The sequence below is a fragment of the Pleuronectes platessa genome, chromosome 3 (genome assembly GCF_947347685.1).
Source record: "Pleuronectes platessa chromosome 3, fPlePla1.1, whole genome shotgun sequence".
NCBI lineage: Eukaryota > Metazoa > Chordata > Actinopteri > Pleuronectiformes > Pleuronectidae > Pleuronectes > Pleuronectes platessa.
Window position 1 is genome coordinate 9,120,359 of NC_070628.1, and position 10,614 is coordinate 9,130,972.

Genomic DNA, 10,614 nt, shown 5'->3' on the forward strand with positions numbered 1-10,614 from the left:
GGAGAGACTTAGCTCGGGCCCAAGACTGAAAGGCTGTAATTGTGTTTATGACAGAGCCCTGGCTCTGATGCTGGCCCTAGTCCAGTGTGTGTGTGTGTGTGTGTGTGTGTGTGTGTGTGTGTGTGTGTTTGTGTTTGTGATAGATTAGGTAGCTCACTCTGTGTTCCTGAGTGTTAGGTAAATGTGTGTGTGTGCGGTTGAGTCTGTAGCCTCCTTATGACCTCCCTGATGGCCAGAGATGGGCTCAAGTCATAACTCTCCTGTCTGGCTTTACCCTTGAGCAATATCACAGGCCCTCTAAGTGCAGCGAGTCGAACCACCGAGCCTCTCTCCATAACTGCGGACACACAAACTGACACAAACACACGCACACACGCACTCTCAGTCAGACGCCCAGACTGTCTTCAACGCAACTTGGAGGAAAGAAGTTCCATTAGATCAAATGTCAGTTTAGAGCCACACGAGTTATACATGATTTTTGTTTCCACATTCTTATAACATCAATTGTTTTTGTTATGATACTATTGTACAGAAGCTCACACAATGGGTTGGATGTAACAGATGTTTTACTGTTCAACTGTTTTCTCCTCTAACTACATTAGGAGAAACTCTGGTGTTCTCTCAGATTTAATCCGTAAACCCACTGAGTTCAGTTTCATCCTCACCACCTGAAGTAAAGGTCTAACTGACACACACAAGATCCGAGTTATAACTCAGCAGAATGATTCTGTAACCCTGTGATGAATGGTGGGTCTGATAGCTCACCTGGTTGATCAGGTGCCCGTGTACTGAGGATTGAGCAGCTACAGGTTCTGTTTCCACCCGGCACTCTGCTGCATGAGTCTCTCCCAACGTTCACACTGGAATTCTGTCCCATCAATAAAGACCATGGTGCCCTAAATATTTTCAAGAAAACCTAGAGGGATTTACTTTTTTTTGTCCACTGGGGGGCAGAGGAAAGAAACTGTAAACACAGCACCGTTTATCTCTGACTGTTAAGTTAATGGAGCAATGATGAAGCAAACGGCTTCTTATTTACATGCAGCAGATCCAGAGCAAGTATATGGACCATTAGCTGCTAACTGTGTCAGTGGCTTGGTGGTGGGAGAAGGATTAACCCCAAAAAGTCCAGTCGGAACTGACACTCTCTGTAGAGCTGAGGAGAGCTTCACATTCTGCAGATGATCACTTATTATTGATGATATAACTAGAGTAGCCCTCAGTAGAGCTCACACCCCCGTCAAAGCCCAACAGCCCCTTTAAGTTTCTGCACCTAATCTGATTTGTGTTTGCACATGGTTCAAAAGCTATTGACTATACCAATAAACATGTTGATACTCCACTGAATCCACATGATCTCTGCTACAAACTGATAGTAGTAACAGGTCTGTGCTTGTATTTGTTAGCGCACAGCAGCTGAAATACCTAACCCCCTAAGAAACCAAACTTAAATCCACTAGATCCAAATTTCTATTTGGATCTCATAAATATCAGTTCCCCTAAATTATCTGATTTGTTTCATCAACAACAAAAGAGCACTCTATCTCATGTTATGATTTAAATCCTTGTCCATGTATCCACCAGCCTCAGCAGTTTTTGGTGTAATCCTGTAGTCAAACCAACCAACAACCAACCAGCAAACAAAAGGGCCTGGCTAAAAAGATAATCTCCTTGTCAGAGGTAAAAATATTGACGATATCAGCTTTAATCTTTTGTTTGCTCTCCTAAAAACCTTTGAAAGGGGGGGGGGGGGGGGGCATATTTCCCTTTGTGCTCACTCTTTACGGGTCATGTTACAGGACCGAGTTGGACCACTTCCTGATCAACTGCAGCCTAAAAGCCTCTGCACTGTAGCACTCCAGGGCAAAGGTTCATGTCTTGGCTGCTGACGGCCGTGCAAACATTTCCACTTCCTCTCCATCTCAGAGTGACACACCAGCCAGCCGCCTGTGGCCGTTACTCTGAGAGGAAACAACAACAAAAGGCTCTTGCGATACCATTATTACCCTTTTGGGTGCTTGCCAGCAGCACGTGGGATTACCTTGCATGGCAGACAAATTGGCAATCGGAACGCCGGCGTAATGGAGGCTAATTGCCTGAGTGCAGGGCTAGTTTGTATTTCATGCAAATCTCATGTGCATAGTCCTGAGACTTGGCTGACAAATAGGACGAGCGGTAGCCACTCGGAAGCACAAAGGCAACGGGGGAAAGGCTCTTTGATGTCATTCTCACTAAGTGTTACTCATAAGCACTGATGACCTCATTCATGTGCTCATCAAGTGTTTGTCACAGGATTTCACTTCCCTGAAAAAAACAAATTTTCTTCTCAGTAATCAAAGGTGGAAAGTTCAGATCAGTGTATTTTTGGAGTGAGGACAGTCGGACGTGACATTGATCCCAAACATGTGCCACACTGTTTGTAACAGCATGAGGTTTTTACATTTATTGAAACACGTCCAGGACGAGTCTCAAGCAAGCTGCGAGTTCATTGCAAGACATTTCTGTCTGTGTATACTGATCACTCAAATGGCATCACTTAAAAAAAATGTCCTTCCAAAGCTGTATAAAGAGCTGCTTGTTGAGACATAGACATCTCAGTAAATAGGACCAGTACATTACTATTAGATCCATGTGACTTGAAGGACAGCCCGGCTCTCAAATGCAAAGACTTGAGTTTCTTTCAACTCGAGGTCAGTTGAGTTGAGTTGCTCCTCTCGTGGTTTTTACATGGATTCATCACGTACACCGAGGAGGTTATGTTGTCACCCCTGTCTGTCGGGTTGTTGTTTCAGCAGTTTGTGGACCTTGATGAAAAAAGGCACATTTAGGGAACTGGTATCTATCGAGTGTGTGCATTTTTTTGGTAGATACAGATACATATGGGGATGTAGTGGATTTAAATGTAGTTTCATAGGCTGGTAGGATTTCTCCAGCCCCTGTAGGTTAACAAACTGAGCTTTAAACCTGTAACTAGTTCCAATGTGTAGCTTAGAAACATAGTGGAGCCTGAGCTATAAGGCTTATTTCAATTAAAGGGGATGTAGGAGTTCTGCTGCCATTCATTTTTTATTTTTGTGAGCAAGTTGATTCATTTTGGTCTTTTTGTCCATGTCTGTTTAAGAGTTAAGTTTCAATTTAATGTTATTTTCAACACAAACCTGTATTTAATCAAAACACCTCAAGGCCCTGTTAGCAGCTGTAAGTGCTTTCAATCATATCGCTTCCTGTTCTTCATCAAGTTAAAACAAGTCTACTGCTCTGTTATAGATCATAAATATAATAAGTGTCTTATATTACAACCTTTTTTAGCACATGAAATATATGAAGCAAATTATCTTCAATGAATTTGAAGAAAAACTAAATATTTGGACATTTTGTAAAAAACAGAAGGTGATTTGAAGAAGCAACACTTTGTTAAGAAAGACAAAACGTTGAACTCTACTCTTGCTTTGTCCAAAAGGAAAGGGATGCTGTGCTTTGCATTCACGTCCATCCATCTCACTGTGGCATAAGGGGGTCAGGTCAATAATACAATATGGTTACCGTGCAGTAAGATTTCAGGAGAACGTGTTTCTAAAATAGAACCTGCTGTTCTGTGACAGCTGGAGAGTCTTTGGGGTGTCAGGGTTCAAGGACTCACGTGGAGCATGTTACTGAACCGTGCTAGAGTTCCTCCGCCTGGTGTCTGTGAGTCTGTCGCTGCTCAAACTATCAGATCCTGTGCAACACACGCAAACACACACAGCAAACGCTCTGTGACTGCAACCGTGCAGCTCTCTGGCCCCTCTACCTAGTCGCGCTCCCCTAACCTTAGCATCTGCATCACGCTGCCATCCGGAGCCAAGATGAATCACGAAAAGCCCCTGTCCCTGATGGGAATAGCTTCTTCCAGATAAGAGGGTCAGGGGTCACATTTCTGGCCAAGGTTGACTCTCCTCGAGGCTAAATAAAGAGCCTAGGGGTTGCACAGCGTCACGGAGCAGCACAGGCCCTCACACTCAATTAGGATCAAAACAACCGTCAAACTTGAACTTGGATTTAGGTTACGGAAAGACGACAGAGTGGAGCAGGGAACCTTCTGGATCAAAATGTCAGCCACGCTCAGGGACACTCATTTCCCCCCCGATTTATATTTTTTAAGGGGACAGGATGTAACTGGATGAATGGATTTGTAGACAAACGAGGAGAGATTCGCTTCATTAACCAGGAGCAGCTGTCTTCGACATAAGCCCCGCCATTGTTAAGCCGTTTCTGTGGTATTTGTTTATTCTGCGCTAACCTAACGGAACCTGTGACCCAGGCCGGTGGAATGCGAGAGCGTCGACGCAGAGTTGGAGGTCACGGTCGTCATTTACATCCCACACACGTGACGGGCTGTCAGGCCGAGGTTCAACCCGGTCAGGTTCACGCAGGACAGAGCGGATCCCGAAACAGTGTGAGGAGGAGGGCCTCGCTTTACACGGGCAAAAGAAAAAACAACAAAACTGTTACTTAGAGGAAACATGATCTTTATTTAACTCTTAACCAAATGGTCATTTTTAAGGATGTAGTTACCTCGGCCAGGGAGGTTATATATTTTTTCATCCCTGTCCATTTCTTTGTTGGTTTTCGGGATGCAGTACGAGTCAGGGAAGAACTAATTTAGTTTTGCCGTGGATCTGGATCAGGGAGTCGGATCCAGGATTTTCTTGTTCACTTTGTTTAACACTGTGAGATTTTGTTTTACTTTTCATCATTTTCCCAGGGAATAATTCATAAATCTTGATATAAAAAATAACCCACCACACTTAGGGGACTGATAAGTGCGTGAAATTTGTTGCGGCTTGATTATACACACAACGAGTGCCATTCTAGTTTGTGCTGCTTTTGTGATACATTATACTGCAACATGCCTCACATGTCCAACCCTGTGTGTTGCATCTATGATTCACTGATCCCTATGAACGTGTACATGTACTGCAACGAGAAGAAAAACCAACGAGGGAGGAAAAAATAAATAACCAGAATGTTCCCGATGTGTCGCGGCCTCTTTGAACCCTGGTAAATACATTCATGTGAAAAGAGCCACGCTGAATAGATTTGCATGGAAGACAGCAATTTGTCCTCCAAATGAGAACATTGCACAGCCCAACACTGAAAAACACAGATTTTCAGGTTGTCCTTGTCATCTTTTGATCCCTTGTGAAAAGGCTAGACAGTCATGCTGCAGTGATCAGTCAGGGCCAAAGTCATACTCCCCTCCTCCTTCCCTCCCTCCTTCCCTCCCTTTCCTGCCGTGTCTCTACTGTAGTTTTGCCACTCTGGCAGCTGGTGGTGCTGTAAGACTTGAGTCTCTCCCTTTTTTCTCCTTTTCTCCCTCCATAACAAGGCTGTCACCTATTCTATCCTCCTTTGTCCTCTCCCTTCCATCACTCACCTCCATACGTCAACACTGAGCCACTGCAGCATCCTCCGCCAGCCCCTGAGCCCGTCTGGCTTCGACGGGGGTGAGTGGGGACCAGTGGCCTCCAGAGCCAGACAAGCGGCAAAAGGCTAAAACTATATGTGAAATGAACAGAGGTGGATTTTTCACATTAATGGAGCTCCTTACTTTAATGATCCAAAAGGGAAACAATGTGGCTCGGACCTGGGGGATGTGAGGCTGGGATCAATACTCACATGTTGACACGCACATGGACATGCAAAATGAGAACCATCAGTTCAGTGTTTTTGTAAGAGAGAAATCACATGGTTCAATAGCACCATGTCTGCCACTAGGTCATTTGTGTGAATGGTATTAATTGGGTTCCCTGCGAGGCCACACAGCCGGCGGCTCGGTTATGATTCCAGTGGGTAAATATTTGCCTGTACTAACCCTCACTAGGTGCCATAATGATTCTTTGTGTGTTGGTCTGTGTACAATGCGTTCCTGTGTACACATCACTCAATGGCCATGTCTGCCTGTGTGTGTGTGTGCGTGTCTGCGTTGCAGCTCAATCCCCCCCCCAACATTCTCTCTCTACAGCTGCAGCTCGGCAGAGTTTGATCAATAACGTGTCCTTCATTCTCAAGTCGGGCCTGACCTTGGCAGCCTTTTGTCTCTTTCCAGGGGCCAGAGTGCGCATGTACAGGTTGGAAAACAAGGCTCTAAAAAATCCACCCTTGGAAGGAAAAGAATTCCCCTCACTGCCTCCACACTACAGCATTCTCATTAAGAGCCTAATGAATCACATATTTATAGCGTTCTTATCTTAGTGTAATGAGGTGAGGCCACTTTTGAACTCATTTGCTAAATTATCATAGGCCACGCCGAAATGGAATAAACTTCCAATTCCTTGCATATGCAGCTGCGTTAAGCCTCGCAGGGTAAACACGTCAAATGGAGATGGCCGAGCCCGGCTTGGGAACAAAGAGCATCTATGTGCCAGTTACAGATGACAAAAAAAAGAAAGAAAGGTAAGCTGTGTGATCGGAGATGTTCAAACGCACTAAAACACAGAGGAGTGCTGCACAGGGCAGTGGGAGTTCATGTGTTACATCCGTTTACGTGTTAATGCAGCCTGACAAAACCTGCAGGTGGCACCATTTATAGATTAGTCCTGCAGTCACACTGCTTTTCTCATTCAGCAGTGGATATCTGAATGGACTGCGAGGGAACAGTTTTCTTTGCAAAGGTACACATCTTAATGAGTCCACAATTGTAGCGCTGTAGTTACTCTAGATACATGGGTCGTATATCATGCTCAAGGATTTATCTACTGGATACTGATTAAAGATCAGATGCAGGTCCATTACTGGATTGAAGCAAACGCACATCATTACTAATCTGTCCAGTGGCGTCAGGGCGTTGTTGTAGGAGTAGTTTCAATAACATTACTCATCTTCAATTTGACAAGGTAAAAGCTAAGTATAGATTAATAAGTGTTCAAGTAGACATTTGTTTTTTCATGTAGAACTACAATTAAACTCAGAATAGAGCACAACCCCATCAAGGCAAAGATTTATATTTGCATCATAAACACCAGTTCCTTTAACATTTTTCAATCAAAAAAGATGAATTATTTTCTGAGAAACAGAAATGGTGAAAAATGTCTTTATCTTATGTTAAAGAAAAAATATCCACCCACTGATCCGGACCCACACATATTTAATGAGATAATGATATGACTTGTAATGATGTGTACATTTGTGCAGGGGCTGTTCAGTAGTGGGTTTACTGCAGGCCACTTGTATCAAGATCAATTACAAAATGAGCACATTAGCACTTAAAAAAATGACAATATTAAGTTCTAATCCTTTTGAAGCCTCGTGGTAAAACAGTGGTCGATTTGGTCTTTCTCTGCTCCAGGGATAAACTATGAGGGATTTAGAGAAAGATGGATGGAAGAAAAAAAAGGACCTTTTCCCCTAATACACTCCCACAGGCACTGGAGAAGCCTGATGGACGTTATTCTAGAGTTAAATCACAAGCTATTACAATATGAACTCATAATAGTCTTTAAAACTATGCTTGATGAAATGATACTGTTGTGTTCACATTGTGAAAAGGAGAGAATTTAGTTTCTATAATTTCATCCAACTTATGTCAACACTTACAATGTGTATATAATATTTGACAAATAAGACATCAATCAAAACTCAGGATTTATTAACTTCCACTTTTACAAAAACAAACATTTTTCAGGACTTCAGGCTTTACAGATCAAAAAATCATAAGAACTCGTCCACTCATGCATCAAATACTGGGAAATAAAAATGAAGACACAAAATCGTCTTCACTACACTTTCCTCTTCTGGGTGCTGATGTACAGAACTGTAGAGAGAGGGAGAAAGAGAGAGAGATTCAAATTTGCAGCTTTATTGAACAACATAACATCTCAGAAGCCAATTTCAGAAGTGTAATTTCGTGTTTTATTGTCTTTTGATGAGATCATGCACCAAATGAAAAAGCCTGAGCTTTCTAGAGGAACAGAGTGATTTAATTTCAGTGACAAGTGGTTGAGAATATCAAGATCTAAAATTTTAATTGCAAAACGGGAAAACCAGAAGAGAAAGTGGAAAAGCCGTAAAATGTCAAAAACATTCAAACTAATTAGCCAAATTAACAACATCAATCGAATGTTGTCTAAACTAAATAAAGTTGCATTCAGCCAAAAGTTTTAATTAGTTTTTATTATAAATGCTTGTATTTATTGACTGAAAAGTCTGCTACAGTTGTGGATTCACATGGAAATGGTGGTTCGGTTGTGAATGTTTTCTACAGCTGAAGTCTGATGCTCGGTGCTGTTAGCAGTCGTCGTCGTCTCAAATCTATGGCTGCTGTTTATCACACTGAGCACTCTGTTGACCAGCATGACTCCCAGTCGAGAGGGATTCATACAATAGATCAAGTACATAGCTGGAGTCGGGATATCTGGACAGATGGATGAAGCTACACACTTGAGTTAAAGACTAGTGCAATCATTCATAGTTTATTCATTCTTAAATAGCCAATGTTTAAAAAAGCAAGAGATCTTCCAATGTCTGTTGCTTTGAGTTTCCTCACAGTATAAAAATATTCCAGTGCATGGCTTGTGTCAGGGGATTTAGAGGAACAGTTCAATTTAAATTATTATTCAATGTACAAATGACGAAACAAGTTAAAGCACCACATCATTAAAACCCCCTTAATGCATCCGGTCTTTCTGTGTCAGATCTATTTTGTTTATTTTCACCAGTCAATGTTTTTGTGAACTGGAACAATAAGGAGACTTTGATGTTTATCTATAACGCTTGCTGGGACATCTGTGCATAAAAATGTCCTCAAACAGAGCAGATATACAGTGTTTGGTTATCGATAACACTGCTAAGTTAAATACATTCAAGAGTAGTACACTCATTAAAAATATTTTAAAATAAGTTTATTAATTGATAGAACCTCTACTGGGATTGTAACTATTCCCCAGCTAAAGTGTCAGGGTCCGAGTATTCTGCCAGCCGGCTCACAGTTATATTTAACAGCGATATTAAAAAAAAAATAATCGTACCATATGTAATGTTTGACGTGGAAACTAGAAAGTACTTCTTTAAAAAGGGGAATTCACAGTAGTCAATCCTTTCAGATCAGATGGAAATATAACTTTCCAAATCCTCAGACAATATTGTTTATGACGTGGATTTCACCCTTTTTGTCTTGTTCAGAACTAAATCCTATTTGTGTGTTTAATTTCCACTAAACCTCTATAGACCTCACATGGCAGGTTACTGCCCTCAATTACCTGATTCGTCTGAAACACATTTAAGGAAACATTTCATTATAGCAGTAACAGATTTGGGGGGTTCTCCTATTATCACTTATGACTAAGTTGCTCATGTGAGGGAATATGGGAATAAGGTTCATGCCTGTTTGACACTTAGACAACACAAATCACTGTAGTCATTTTTAAATACTTTGAGATTTAAATATTAATGGAGCGACAGTATTGTTTTACTGTGTGAGAACAAATGCTAAATGTGCATAGATGTCAAAGGAAGGGAAGAGATTTATTTCTGTTAAAGATGAACACAACTTTCAAAAGTCTTGACAACAAAAACTTTAATATAAATAGAACTTACCATTGTTTCCTCTTAGAAAAGCGTCTCCATACTTGTTCTTGAGCTGCCCGTTGACATACTCCTCTGTCTGCTCGATGGCGATGTTCATGTAACCATCCAGACAGGCCAGCACACCTGCACGTGAGGGACACACATGAATGTAAACGTGTTTAAAGGTGAACACAACATGATCAGTGTTCAGACTGAGACATGTCCGCGGCCTCACCTCGGTAATCCACCCCCGAGTTGAGCTTGACCACCACGGGTCTGCCGATGATCTGCTTCAGGAAGTCACTCGGGGTCTGTTTCCTCAGACTCATCTTGACGTTTGATCTGTGGGTTGACAAACAAAAGGTTGATGCCTGCTGCTGCATTAGCATCACCAGCTAACGAGCATCGCACCACGTCACTAACTAACTAACTAACCAGTGCTCGATAGCCTGCATTTGCTAAAACAAAGTCTGCTTTATTAACGCTGAGCACTGAGTGTAGTAATGTTGATGTGTTACCAAACACAAGCATTGTGAGATACTATTTGGCATGCATGTAGCGTTAGCCGCTAGCTAGAGAAGTGTAGCTAACCCGCTAATTACCATCTATTTCATTGAAAATGCTAACGTGTAATGTAGTCAGAGCGCCCTCACACGTGTAGTGACTCTGTGCGTGTTTTCGTGGAATCGACGCGAATTTAAGTGAACACGGTGACGTGTGTTTTTATCAGGGTTGTTAGCGGTAGCATCGTGTTTAGCTTCATCTCACTCACCCGGCTGACGTTATCCAAACGATTGTGGGAGCTGTGAACCAATCAGAGGCGAGCACTGTACGGCAGCCGAGGAAGGACAAGAGTCTGAATACTACTGTGACATGACGTCAGAGGGAGAAGAGCAGATAGATATTTAAACACTGACGGTTTGATGAGGTTAAACATACTTTGATTTGTTTAAAACACATTCTCACTCTACATATTATAAACACACATGTCTGTATATTCCTGTTAAAGGTTTTTATTTAGCACTTTAAAAGCAGATGGGAAAGTTGGGACCTACACAACAACCTAAAATT

The 10,614-nt window shown here is 42.1% G+C and overlaps 1 protein-coding gene across 2 annotated transcripts; it reads right to left on the minus strand.

Annotated features, from left to right (window-relative positions):
* Positions 1–7,610: 7,610 nt before the first annotated feature.
* Positions 7,611–10,373, minus strand: lsm6 (LSM6 homolog, U6 small nuclear RNA and mRNA degradation associated). 2 transcript variants are annotated; one of them, XM_053417950.1, is made up of 4 exons: positions 10,316–10,373; positions 9,779–9,885; positions 9,574–9,687; positions 7,611–7,792 (listed from the first exon to the last, which is right to left on the minus strand). In XM_053417950.1, the coding sequence occupies exons 2-4, from the start codon at positions 9,870–9,872 to the stop codon at positions 7,758–7,760; spliced, it is 243 nt and encodes an 80-aa protein (XP_053273925.1). In that variant the 5' UTR covers positions 9,873–9,885; positions 10,316–10,373; the 3' UTR covers positions 7,611–7,757. The 2 variants fall into 2 exon arrangements, with proteins under 2 accessions (XP_053273925.1, XP_053273926.1); XM_053417951.1 differs by lacking the exon at positions 10,316–10,373 and adding an exon at positions 10,171–10,190.
* Positions 10,374–10,614: the final 241 nt, after the last annotated feature.